Source organism: Diadema antillarum, unplaced genomic scaffold, assembly GCF_040938485.1.
Source record: "Diadema antillarum isolate AM-2024a unplaced genomic scaffold, OU_Dant_1.0 scf00000226, whole genome shotgun sequence".
NCBI lineage: Eukaryota > Metazoa > Echinodermata > Echinoidea > Diadematoida > Diadematidae > Diadema > Diadema antillarum.
In genome coordinates this window covers 2,075,465-2,090,037 of record NW_027271115.1, presented here as the reverse complement: position 1 = coordinate 2,090,037, position 14,573 = coordinate 2,075,465, and the positions used below count along the sequence as shown (strand labels likewise).

The following is a 14,573-nucleotide window of genomic DNA, read 5'->3' as shown; positions in this document are numbered from 1 at the left end:
GGCAAGGGGGGCACGTGCCCCGGGCGCCACTCCTTGGGGGCGCAAAAAACGAAAAAAAAAAGCGAAGAAAAGAAGAAAAAAAACGAAGAAGAAGAAGAAAAAAAAAAACTCGCCCGGAAAGGGGGGGGGGCAGAAAACCAAATCAAACAAGATAAAAACAAAACATGATGATGACACGGACAAAATGACAATGTTTATTGTGTTCACACAAGAATTCCATGTTCCGTAAGCTGAAATACAAAAATTTTCGGCGCGCTCGCTGCGCTCGCTCGCCAAATATATATATAAAAAAAGGTAAGAACAAAACTTGATGATGACGCGGACAAAATGACAATGTCTATTGTGTTCACACATGTCATTTGATATTTAGCAGGCAAAATGTTTCACTGAGCAGCGGCTGCAATTTCTTTCGTTCTGAAGCGATCGCCAATTGGATCAAAAGGCGCCAACGGTTTCGAACATGGGGGGAGGGGGGGGGGGAGGCGCAAAAAACCCCAAATCAAACAAGATAAGAACAAAACGCAATGATGACGCGGAAATATACAAATTTCGACTCACTCGCTCGTACTAATTTAGAGTATTTTTTCAAGTCCTCAGTTTGGTGGTATAAATCGTTATCTATTTTATAAGGCCGTCACTATATCTTGATTAGAAATGTAAGATTTGATAAGCAAAAAATGACAAGAGTTCCATGTTTAGTAAGCTGAAATATAAACATTTTCGGCTCGCTCGCTGCGCTCACTCAAATTTATCAAAAAAAGGAAAAAGAAGATAAGAACAAAACGTGACGACGCGGACAAAATGACAATGTCTATTGTGTTCACACATGTCATTTCATATTTAGCAGGCAAAATGTTTCACTGAGCAGCGACTGCAATTTCTTTCGTTCTGGAGGCGATCGCCGATTGGATCAAAAGAGGGCGCCAACGGTTTCGAACATGGGGGGGGGGGGCGAAAAAAAAATAAAAAAGATAAGAACAAAACGTAATGATGACGTGGAAATATACAAATTTCGGCTTCAGTTTGTTGTATAAATCGTTATCTATAAGGTCGTCACTATATCTTGGATTAGAATTGTAAGATTTAATAAGCAAAAAATGACAAGAATTCCATGTTTTGTAAGCTGAAATACAAAAATTTTCGGCTCGCTCGCTGCGCTCGCTCGCCAAAATTTATATATATATATATATATATATATATATATATATATATAAAAAGAGAGATAAAAACAAAACGTGATGATGACGCAGAAATATACAAATTTCGGCTCACTCGCGCGCACTAATTTAGAGTATTTTTTTAAAGTCCTCAGTTTGTTGGTATAAATCGTTATCTATTTTATAAGGCCGTCACTATATCTTGATTAGAAATGTAAGATTTGATAAGCAAAAAATGGCAAGAATTCCATGTTTTGTAAGCTGAAATACAACAATTTTCGGCTCGCTCGCTGCGCTCGCTCGCCAAAATTTATCAAAATTCACTACATTTAAATCACCCTCAAAAGACCCATTTTAAGTGCTTGAAAAAAGCATATACATTAATGTTGTAGACTTTGTTTAAAGTCCCTACCGGGATGGGGTTGGGGTTGAACACTTTTTCAGAAATTAGGGGCGCAATTTTCGCGCTTGCCCCGGGCGCCGTTTCCCCTAGATACGCCACTGGCTGAGGCCTAGGATGCAGGCGGAGGACCTGGAGCCCACCACCACGTCAACCCTCCTAAGTTGCTGCCCCACCCCCCTGGAACCCAACATGATGCTTATTCCTCTTCCAAAAGCTGTGAATCTATCTGCAAGTACAACGGTTATACTTCTACATGCCCCAACACCAACAACACTTGTAACTCTTCACCTGCCCACATTGATATCCCCAGTGACAGTCTCAATGCTATACCCCCCACAATGCTGGTGCTCCATCATCTGTTTTTGACCACCAATACTCACGAAAAACTGACTCCGCTACCTTGAACATAGCCCTTCTGAATGTGTGTGGTCTGGTTAATAAGGTTTCCCTTCCTGACTTTTTGAACTTTACCTCTGATAAAGACATTGTATTGTTGACTGAAACAAAAATGGATGCTTTCGATATTCCCAATGTTCAACTAGATAATTACTCTCTGTTCTTTAAAAATAGAAAAGGCTGTAGCCATAAATCAGGTGGTGTTGCCGCCTATATCAGTAATAATATTATTAATGATTTCAAGATTCTTGACGGTAACTGTAATAATGTGCTATGGTTCCAAGTAGACAAGAAGGTTATTGGCTTCCAGTTTTTATTGGGCCTTGTTTACATCCCTCCCGAATCCTCTAGATTCTCTTCTATAACATTATTTGATGACTTGGAGAATGACATTGTTAATCTTTCGGTAAAGGGTGGTAACAAGACAGTTACCTGTTTGTATTGGTGGAGATTTCAATGCGTGGACAGGCCGAAAACCTGACTATATTAGTTTTGATAATGATGTAACTCCCAATGTTGGTCATGATGAAAATATATTTCATCAAATTGTTAACATGAAGACTATTGATACGCTCGGTTTTGAGCTGCAACATAATTCTTCACACAATGCTACCAATAATTATGGTTTGAGACTAATTCAGATGTGTAAAAATTTTGATCTCTACATCGCAAATGGAAGGCTCGGATATGATCGCTATTATGGAAGGCCAACCTGCAAAAACTCTTCCGTTGTGGATTACTTTATTATGTCTCCTGAAATGATGCCGTTTGTTTTGCGATTTGAGATTGCAGATTTTGATATCACTTTATCTGATGTACATAACCCTGTCCTGCTCAGTTTCTACAATAGTAACTCTGATCCTTGCAAAACTACTGAACCTGATATAAAAGATAAAGATAATCAGGATAATGTTCCATTGTTTGTTAGACCTTGCTGGAATACCTCTATGGAAAAGCCCTTTCTTGATAACATTGATGTGGATCAGATAATGAAAATGGAAGCTGAGCTGGACAAGCTTCTGCTGAAACCTGTGTCAATTGATTCTCATGCAATAGATTCTCTAATTGGAAAAATCAATGATATTATTATGTTTGTAACATCTGCCAAACTGACAGGCTGTATTAAAAATAATAAACATAAAATTAGTATATGTAATAAAAGTAAAAATGGTAGCTCCAGTTATCAATATAATAAGTGGTTTAATTATAATTGCCAAGAAGCTAGAAAAAGGTTAAATCGAGCTAAAGTCAGATACAGAAATAATAAATCACAGACAAATTATGTGAAGATGAATGACATGGGTAAGCTATATAAACAAGTACTTAGAAAAGCTAAATGTAGCTACGAAAAGACATTTGTAAGGAACTGAAATCTAAGAATCCTATAAATTATAGGGAGTTTTGGAGACTTCTGAAAGACCCAACCTCTAAGCAAGTTAACCAGGCTAATTTTGATTTGCTTGTTAAGCATTTTTGTGGAACTGAATAACCCTCTTTGTGTAAATGATGTTTGTAATGACCACATACCTCAGGTCAGTTTAGATTCAATTAATACAATTATTAATAAGGACTTTACTGAATTAGAAATATTTGTCAACTACAACATAATAAAGCTGCTGGTATAGACAATATTCTTAATGAATTTATTATATAATCCAAAGAAAAGATGTTAAGCATGTTGACAAAAATGTTTAATGCTATCTTATTATCTGGTTGTACTCCTGATGAATGGTCAATAGGTATTATTAATTTGTCCAATACTCAAAAAGGGCTCACCCCTGAATCCTGATAATTACCGAGGCATTTCTGTTCTCAGTTGTGTCGTTAAACTGTTTACTTTGTTACTTAATAATAGAATTTCCCAGTTTCTGGTAGCGTCTGGCTCACTTGGAAGTGAACAAGCTGGTTTTCGTCATAATTATTCCACATTGGATCACATATTCAGCCTCAAATCAATTATTGACCTTTACCTCAATAAAAAGAAGAGGTTGTATTGCACTTTTATTGATTATCGGAAGGCCTTCGACTCTATAAATAGGGTCAAACTGTGGAATCGACTTATCGCTTATGGCATAATTAATGGTAAGGTCCTAAATGTTATTATTAATTTATACAAGAAAGCCAGATCATGAATTGTGTTAAGTCCAACTCTGGCCAGCTATCACAACTTTTTCCATCACTAGTTGGAGTAAGACAGGGTGACAACTTGTCACCCCTCCTTTTTGCAATCTATTTGAATGATCTTGAAAGGTGCCTCTTGAATTCTTGCAAGGGACTTTCCCTTATTTCAAACCTCACATAATATGACATACTACAGACCGATGATACAGTTGTTTACCTAAATTTAATTACACTTTTGTATGCTGATGATACCATAATTTTAGCAGAGTCAAAAGAAGATATGCAAAAATCATTAGATACTCTTTATTCTTATTGTAATGAAAAAGACCTGAATATAAATATATCCAAAACTAAAGTTGTTATATTTTCAAAAGGCAAGGTGAGAAACATCCCCTCATTTCACATAGGAAACTCAGGCATAGATGTTGTAGATGAGTAGGCCTATGTTTATCTAGGTATTACTTTCAATTATAATGGGAGCTTTGCTAAAGCCCAGAAAAAACTGTATGATCAAGCCAGCAAAGCTATGTACTCTTTGATAGCTAGGTGTAGGAGACTTGCTCTCCCTATTGATATCCAACTTGACTTATTTGATAGTCTAGTACTACCAATTCTTACCTATGGTTGTGAGATTTGGGGCTACTCTCATTGTCACCTCGCCGAAAAGCTCCACCTGAAATTCTGTAAAATAGTTCTTAGCTGTAAATTGTCAACTCCTACCTGCATGGTGTCAGGTGAACTTGGACGCTATCCAATAGCAAACCACATAAGGTACAGAATGGTTAATTTCTGGGCAAAACTCATACACAAAAGCGAGAGTAATATTGCTTTTACCATCTATAGTCTTATTTTTCAGATGCATAACACCCAAGGTTATCAGTCAGAATGGTTAGAATGTGTTAGAAGAACTCTTTCAGATTGTGGTTTTAGTGGGGTTTGGTCATCACAAACATGTAACCTTTCATGGTTGAAAGCCAACATTAAACGAAGATTGGATGACCAATACACCCAAAGTTGGTATTCTTCTATTGAATCATCAAGTGCCTGTATAAACTATAGAATTTTAAAGAAAAAATCTGGCCTTGAGAAATACTTATTGATACTCCCACGAAAATATGCCATTAACTTGACTAAATTCAGATTGGGTTTTACCCATCTCCCCGTAGTACTAGGAAGATTTGGAGATATTAGTTATGATGAAAGGCACTGTACTCTGTAAAAGTGAAAAGATTGGTGATGAATTTCATGTCCTTTTTGAATGCAGTTCATTAGAAAATACCAGGTCAGAATTATTACCAAGTTATTATTATACTAAGCCAAATACATATAAAATGGAAAAGCTGTTTAATGTTGCAGATAGAAAGATTTTGATCATACTTGCCAAGTTTGCCCATGCTATTATGGTGGAATTCAAGTCCTCTAAGCCACCATTTTAGCTCCCCCCACCCCCATCTCTCCCCTTCCCCTCCCCGTAGAATACATTTTTCCCCCTCCTAATTCCATGACTCTTAATATTACTGTTTTACTTAGAAACTATAATGTCTTATGCACCATTACTATTTATCCGGTTCCGACTTGAAGGGATGGTTCAATAGTGGAACATAATCGAAGCTTTCAACTGCTTTAAAAAACCCTTTGTTATTGTATACTACGATTAAAATGTAACTTTGTTATACTTTAGAACCTATTTATTTAATACAAAGTATCAAATATTGATAATCGTCTTTGTTTGATATCATAAATCTTTTTTTTTTTAAGTTTAGACCTCCCTCTACCCCACTGCTGAACCTTCCCTTTAAGTAACTACATAGTAATTAATTTTGCTTATACTGCCAAGAAAGCATTGATTCACAGATTGAGTGACGGCTGACAACTGTATATACATGTATATATTTTGTACACTATTTGTAAATATGTTCTATATCGTTATAGTATGATAATATGTTTACATTGCATGTTATGTACGTTTAAGCCTTTATATGCCCCCACGGGGCAAAAAGGTGTTATTTTCAATAAAGTTCAAAGTTCAAAGTATCTGACAGGAATGTGGTGAGATAACTCTCGTCAACTGAGTAACCTGTTTGGTATTATAGTTCTATGCCGAAAATGAGTAAGATTATTGTGTATTTTGTACATCATGGTTAGCCTGTCATTTTCTCTGCACTGTTTTAGAGCGGTTCAATCAAGTTCTTGCAGCATTTTGGTGATCATAGTTGAGATATTGTGGTACTTGTAGCGATTTAGAGTGAATCTCGCAGCTCTTCTGTGGACCATTATTTCCACTCTGTGGTTCACAGCACTTTTTGTGGAGAGGTGAGTGAACTTTATGTGGAGCGAGAGGGTGTGTCACATCCTCGCCATAATGAATAAGAAATGAGGATAATGTACAGCTTTAGGATCTTCAATCTGCATCCGATCGTAAGATATCCATATATGGAAAACATACCTCACTAACGCGTAAGTTCATTTGCATATCATGTACAATATATTGTAGAAGACAATTTAATGCGGAAAATGTGATAATGAAAAAGAGTCAAATTAGGAATGAAATAAAGGTTTCTCATGTGTTCTAAACGCCATCTTTTTTGAAATTTTTAATCAAATTCTTGTTGAGAGTTGAAAATGCAGAGTGTTTGTGCTTTCTTTCTTTCTTTCTTTTTTTGTCTGTCCCCTTAAAAAAATGGTAGATTCTATCCGCATCAAGGAGCATAGCGCGCATCGTATCATTAGCGAGCGGCATGCTGGAGTAGTATTACGTGCACGTGGCGACCTTGCCACAGTTAATGCTTTATCGATGCGCGCAGTGTTTTTGCCCTGCGCTAGCGCTGCCTCCGTGCGTGGGCATTGGGGCCACGAAATGGTCTAGTTTTATACATAGCATGCATGTATAATGCATGCATTGATTGCAGGAAAGATCCTGCACACACACTCTGTATATTACATAGCTGGTATTGCATGCAGTTGTTGTAATCAAGGCAATACGATTGAAGCAGGTCCTACAGCTTTGCTTGATCCTTAGAATCGCTTAGATAAAGATTAATTAGAATCTATTACAGGGGTATAGGTCCACCGTTAATCTTTTGAATACGAGTACTGCATGCTGGAAAGTACTTGGAAACCAGGAAACGTGATTTTCAGCGTCGATTCAATTGTGTACTAGAACTCATCCGATCAAAATGTATGACGAAGAGGTGGCCGCTTTGGTTGTTGACAATGGATCAGGAATGTGCAAGGCAGGATTCGCCGGTGACGATGCTCCGAGAGCAGTGTTTCCATCGATAGTTGGAAAACCAAGGCATCAGGTTAGAGGTCCACTTTCCTAAAATGTTATTTGAGGCCTAGCTAGTTACGTCTAAACGTTAACGATTTGTGTCGTTAGATAGGAGTTCTAAGATTAGTAAGAATCACGTCTACAAACATTTTTCTTTTCTTTCTTTTTTTAAACCAACATCGCTGCCCACCGGTCGAGAAGAGGAGTCAACAAATTAACGACTACTACAGTGATGATACTGCATGATAGTAATGTTAGACCTACGTGTCCGAGATAAAGTCTACAAATTTACAATTCTAAAGTTCCATACTATAGCCATAGGCCTAGATCATGTTAGATCATGATGAACTCCTGATAGTAGCCCTTTAAACGTTACACTTTTTACAGTTTGTAGGCCTAACCTGTTTCTCGTACTGTCGTAGACGTAGTCGTTCTTGAGTCGTATATCATGGGCTAGACTCGAGCTCTGACTAAAACACGTCAACGTTCACCGTTTTAAGTTAGGCGTGTGCTTGCGGGGGGGGGGGGGGCACGAAGGTAAAAATGGTGTGTGCAAAAGTAAAACATTCATGGAAGACTAAGTAGATCTAACACGGCTAGGCTTTGTCTAGATCTACGTGAGTAGGCGGCTAGGCCTATTTTTTTATTGTCTAGACATTAGAACTCCAGGACCCAACCGAGGTGATCTCTCTACTACTTACTAGAAACTCCTTGTCCTACTGCCTAGTCCTACTAAATACTATACTCTATAGAATCTAGTACCGGTATAACTAGTTAGAACTTAACCTAATCCTGACTCCTAGTAAAGAGAGCAAGTGAAAGTCTCAATTTCCCTCTTCTTCTTCTTCTTCCTTTTCTCTCTCTCTCTCTCTCTCTTTTTTTTTTTTTTTTTTTTTTTTACAAACAAAGCATGTTTGTTTGATTTCTTCTTTTTGTTTCAGGGAGTGATGGTAGGCATGGGGCAGAAGGATAGCTACGTCGGTGACGAGGCCCAGAGCAAGAGGGGTATCCTGACCCTCAAATACCCAATCGAACACGGCATCATCACCAACTGGGACGACATGGAGAAGATCTGGCACCACACCTTCTATAACGAGCTCCGTGTCGCACCCGAGGAGCATCCCGTCCTGCTCACCGAGGCACCGCTTAACCCCAAGGCCAACCGTGAGAAAATGACACAAGTAAATACATCCATGACACAATTTTCCCAACGTTTAGGACTCTGCTGGATCATATTGTATTTGGGACAGTACGAAAGAAATGGAGTGTCCCGAGTATAAATATCACCTTCATTTTTTTTTTTCATCAACAGTTTTGGCACGCAATCGTCACACATTTTTCGTTGAGCCATGAGCATTAATACCAATAATTGCACAGTCGACGTCTACTAGTGTCTAGTCAAGATTATGTAGATTACTAGATATCTGAGAACAATGGTAAAAAGTAGAAATGTATTGCAAACGTGACGTGTTTTCGAACTAAAAAAAAAAGAAGAAAAAGAAGAAGAAACAAACAAACACACAAGCAGCCCAACAAACCAGGGAGGGAATTAAAACAAACAAACAAATTCAGTTTACAGACTCAGTTATAGTATTACGCAAAACTTTGGCAAAAATGTAGAAAGAAAATGATATAAATGTTTCATAGAAATACTCAACGAAATAATTCTTGTCTAATTAAACTGAAAGACAATTTGAATATCATGGAATTTGAATTTATAATGAATTTCTATTAGGTTAGCAAAACTTGTAACAGAACAAAACAAAAATAACCAACAATCAAAATGATACTGAGTTGTGTGTCTGCAACCTGTAAGCGATCATGCTTTTTTTTTTTTTTTTTTTTGTAATCGTAGTGAAACTTGCACTGATTCTTCTATTTCAATGTCAAATCATAAAATTTAGAATTGAAATTTGTTTGCATCGAGCTGTCAGCCCAAACATACATACGCTCAACACCAGATAACCCGAAATTTCATGCTTTATCTCGTCATAAATTGCGTAACGTGACGATATATTTATCCCCTTTCTTGCCAGCTTATGTTCGAGACGTTCAACGTGCCCGCCATGTATGTGGGCATTCAGGCTGTGCTCTCGCTCTACGCCTCGGGCCGTACCACGGGGATCGTTCTGGATTCCGGTGATGGTGTGTCGCACACGGTACCCATCTACGAGGGGTACGCCCTGCCCCACGCCATCCTCCGCTTGGACCTGGCTGGACGCGATCTCACGGACTATCTCATGAAGATATTAACCGAGAGGGGCTACTCTTTCTCCACCAGTGGTCAGTGATAAATCGGCTTTAAGTTTTGATTCAAAAGTAAAATATGTTTTTCCCCCTTTGCTGTGTTTTGTTTTTCGTAATTCACGAGAGGTAGGCCTGCTGGGATGCCGTCCATGAAAAAAAAAAAATAAAAAATTGTAAGGCACGCAATTAGAATGTGCATTTCTGCACATGAACTGGTACCAGAACAAAAACAAGCAAACATACAAACTCACAGTGAGAAATAAAGAGTGCCCGCGGAAAGATTGCTGGTAGCGAAGTGATCGAGTTGATATTCAAGGTTACTACTGAAAGCTAAATATCTCTAAAAATGTCATCATATTTCTATTATTGCGTTTTCTCGTAGATGCCATCTGCTTTTGTTTTAGTTCAGTTGCAGATCGGGCCTACGCAGTTACAGTATACATGAGCTCGAATGGGAAGTAGGCCTATCAAGTAGACCTGTAAGAATACATTCATTTTCGTTTCGTGAAACAAACGTATCCCAAAGAACATCTACTAAGGTTGTAACTTATCAAAAGAACATTGATGAAAAGAATACCTGTTGTTTTATCTCTAACACACACATAGACACACACACACACACGCACACACATACACACACACACACACACACACACAAGCACACTCACTTCCAATGCCGATTTTAAACAATGCCTGTATCCCGTTTGTCACACAGCTGAGCGCGAAATCGTTCGCGACATCAAGGAAAAACTGTGTTACGTCGCTCTTGACTTCGAGCAGGAGATGGTGACTGCGGCTACGTCATCCGCATTGGAGAAGAGCTACGAACTCCCCGACGGCCAGATCATCACCATTGGCAACGAGCGCTTCCGTTGTCCGGAGGTCGTGTTCCAACCAGCGTTCATCGGTGAGCGATTGAGGTCTATTGTAGCGCAGAAGTTGTCTACACTTTTGTGTAACTTACCACAAGTTGCGTGTGACTTATGATTTACGTAATCTCCACTTTTTTCCAACAGACATAGGCCCTAAAACAATAACAACGATGTCTAGTAGCAACTGACTTTGGTTACATGACTCCAATGTGGCGATGAGCCACGTAACTTGTCTTACGAAGTCATGCAACGAAATACCTATCACCAACGATTGTTTTATCATGTGCGTTCTGCGGGTAGCATAAATCTTACGAAAAGAAATATCAGAAGAGTGAAGCACGACATGTCCATAATAACGGAGAAATCATGCAGAGTGTGAAATGAATTCTTTGCAGCATGCATGTAAAACGTTTAAACTGGCTTATTACTATTTTAACGACAAATTTTCCAACAGGAATGGAGTCAAGCGGCCTTCACGAGACTACCTACAACAGCATCATGAAGTGCGACGTCGACATCCGGCGCGATCTCTACGCCAACACCGTGCTCTCTGGCGGCAGTACCATGTACCCCGGCATCGCCGACCGCATGCAGAAGGAGATCACGGCGCTGGCCCCCAGCACCATGAAGATCAAGATCATCGCTCCTCCGGAGAGGAAGTACTCCGTGTGGATCGGCGGTTCCATCCTCGCCTCCCTCTCCACCTTCCAGCAGATGTGGATCAGTAAGCAGGAGTACGATGAGGCGGGACCCAGCATCGTCCACCGCAAGTGTTTCTAGTTGGAAAAGGAGAAACACAAGAAAGAATTAAAAAAGAAGAAGAAATGATCTCTTCTCAGTTGTGTGCGAGTAGTTAATTCTTTGGTCCAGTCGTTTTCATTTGTTTCTGTGCTTTGGTCTTGTTTATGTTTTTATTTTTTTCCCGACTCCTGAATGTGACTATGCTACAGTATTTCTCATTTAGGCAAATTGTAACATTTTCTTTCATTGCAAGACATAATGCTTCCAAATAAGTGATGCTTTAGAGGAAAATAAGGTTCGTGCAACACACTGTTTTGGCTAAAAATTTGGATATGACAAATATATTCACGTAGGCCCCTATTCTAAATGGCATTGTTATGATAACGGTTATCTTCCTGCAGTCTCGAAGTTAGTGCAGACAACACATGTGCCACATTACAGCTGTTCCAAACCTCGTACCATGACGACCATTTTCTTTCTTCGTTGGCTTCATATGTCATTACGTCTCGATCTTGCACTTGTTCGGTGATTTTACATGTTGTCTTTGCATCTGGATAAGTAATATGACGCCAAAGTGAAATATCGTACACACTGATTGTTACTCTTATGTTTGTGTTAAAAAGAATGGGACAACGTTAAGCCATGATTATCCGACAAAGCTGGGAGGGGACACGAAAGACACGACGATGAATTCAGGCTTATACATAAAATAATTCCAACTTTTAAAGCAGCCGCATTCTTTGAGAATTGAAAGTAGAAAAGTCATGCACACTTTTATGCAGTGTTAACACACAAGGCAGTTTAACTAAATCGATTTTTAGAAAAAAAAGAGAATTAAGTTAGAAGCGTTCATGTCCGGATAGGCAGATTGGTCGTCCTCTTTGTTGGCAGCTGTCCCTTTGAGAGTTTGTGTGACTCTACTGACTGGAATGATATCAATTTCCGATAAAACATACAACGTTTAATGTGAAATAAATGTATAAACACTGATTTTTATCCGTGTGACACATCATAACAATTGAAATCGTAAAAGCGCCATTGAAATATCATGTCGGTTTATTCGGGGACATCTACTTTCCAAAAGATTGTCTGTCACTTTAAGAAGGGTTGGCTCGAAACCGTTAAAGAATCAGGATGACAAAGCATTCTACTCTTTGGCTTGTAAACTTATTTTGAGAGAAAAGAAAAAAAATATGAAGGGCAAGAAAGCTGAAAAAAAATGTGATACTCTCTGTAACTTATAAAAACAAACAACGATCGACAAAGGTCTTTTTGTTTAAAGGAAAATGCAAAAGAAAAAATGAAGGAACTTCCAAGGATAACGATGATGATGACGATGATGATGATGACAAAGACGAAAACGGCGTGAAGAAGGATTAGGAATAGGAGGAAAGGAGAAGAAGAAGAAGAAGAAGAAGAAGAAGAAGAAGAAGAAGAAAAAAAATTGAAATGACACCTGCAGAACTCGCACGGCCATATTTCTTTATAATTGTTGACGAAAAAGTACTGAAATTGAATTAAAGAGAACACATGGTCACTTACATGTAGGATTATCGTTAGTTTCGTTGTTTCTTCTTTCTTTCTTTCTCTTTTCATGATCATAAATTGGAGTTGTAACAGGCTAATCATCTTCTGTTATGGCTGTAAAGCACACACGTTTTGTGTCGCACACTTTGAAAACTTCCTATGTACAGTTTTTACTGGGCCTCTGTACGTATGTTTGTATGCCTCATGAAATTTTGTTAATGTTGGAGTGAATCCCGTCATTTCTGATGCATTTTGAATAATTAATTCTCAACTTCATAGAATATCGTGTGAATTGTTTTCATTTTATATCTTTCTATTTCTTTGCTTTTCTTTTTCATTGTCATGCACTCGTAAAACTCGTAAACTAAGGACTCGTTGAACTACAAGCAATGTGGGCGAAAAAAAATATATTGTATATATATTGATATCACGGACAAGCATATGGAAGGGTTTAAATACAAAAATGTTTGCGTGGAAATGAATGTAAGTGCTGCGTTTATTTATTGTTGTTTTTTAAGAGGAAAAATCATGCATTTATTAGTAAGGCCTACATTGTATTTTTGTGTTTCTCGCAAGGTAACAATGGTATTATAAGAAGTCCTTCAGCAATCTTAATCTAAATTTCAATTGCTAACCTCTGACCTGCACACATAATTATCTTTCCCTAAAAGGAAAACTCGTCACAAATATTGCACTGACAAACGATCATATTACATTTAATGCAAGCCTTGTTACTCCTTGTTTGTTTTTCTTTTCCGTGCACAGTAACCTCCTAATGAGAAAAAATTCCAAGAACACTTCTGTTGAAGGGGACAGGAATGGCCTCATTCTACCAATTGTCTTCAAGAGTTGATAAAAACAAATATATTTCCTGTAATCTTTATTGAAATGTCATTGAAATCATTGTAGCGTAATCATAATAATTCTATCGAAATGAACACATAGTCCTCATGCAAATAACAAAGTATTACAAATTTTGAAAACTATCATTTGGGTATAAAAAAAAAACACAGGCACACACATACTCATAAATAATTCATTTTCTTATCTGCCATGGAAACAGATAAATGATTTGGATTAATTACAATATCAGCACGTTATAACACGAACGATTTTGATAGTGTGTATAAAAAGACAAAAAGGCACCCCTACATACATAACCACTTTTTTTTTTTGATAATCTATTCTTATGATGTCATTTTCCATATCAAACATTCATCTTGAATGTATGCAAACAATATACAATCAATGATTAATCAAACGAAAAACGTATTTATCACTTGGGCGACGCGAAGATCATAACGATACATCTTAAATTTATACACAAACATTCCCCTACACAAACACACACATACGAGAGACATGCATTTTATGATAATAATAATAATAATAATAATAATAATAATAATAATAATGATAATAATGATAATAATAATGCTAATAATAATGGTAATAATAATACTAATGATGATAATAACAATGATATTAATAATACTTAAATAACTCTTAATACTTATGTTTCTAAGCGTGTTGATACGGAAAAATATTAAATCAAAATACATCATTATGTACGTATAATGTGAGAGAGCAATTCAATTCAATTCAATTCAATTCAATTCAATTCATTTCATTTTCATACTTCTCATTTATGAACATTACAACAGAAACCAGACAAGTTCTTTTACCTTGTGAACAATGTGCAGAAAACAAACAATATACATGGTGATAACACAGTAATTACATGTAATGGTAACTGGTCAAAATCGAAATCGAAATGGGGTTGATCAAAGAGAAGTATGACGGGACCTACATGAAAGCTAGCTTGTTTGGCTGTAAGC

General features: G+C 37.5%; 1 protein-coding gene across 1 annotated transcript; it reads left to right on the top strand.

Moving 5' to 3' along the window:
* Window positions 1-7,253: 7,253 nt before the first annotated feature.
* LOC139724705 (actin, cytoplasmic A3a-like) lies at window positions 7,254-11,247 on the top strand. Its single transcript, XM_071635827.1, has 5 exons — window positions 7,254-7,379; window positions 8,290-8,529; window positions 9,385-9,631; window positions 10,311-10,502; window positions 10,922-11,247. Exons 1-5 carry the CDS (start codon window positions 7,254-7,256, stop codon window positions 11,245-11,247), a joined length of 1,131 nt encoding a protein of 376 aa, XP_071491928.1.
* The last annotated feature ends 3,326 nt before the right edge of the window (window positions 11,248-14,573 follow it).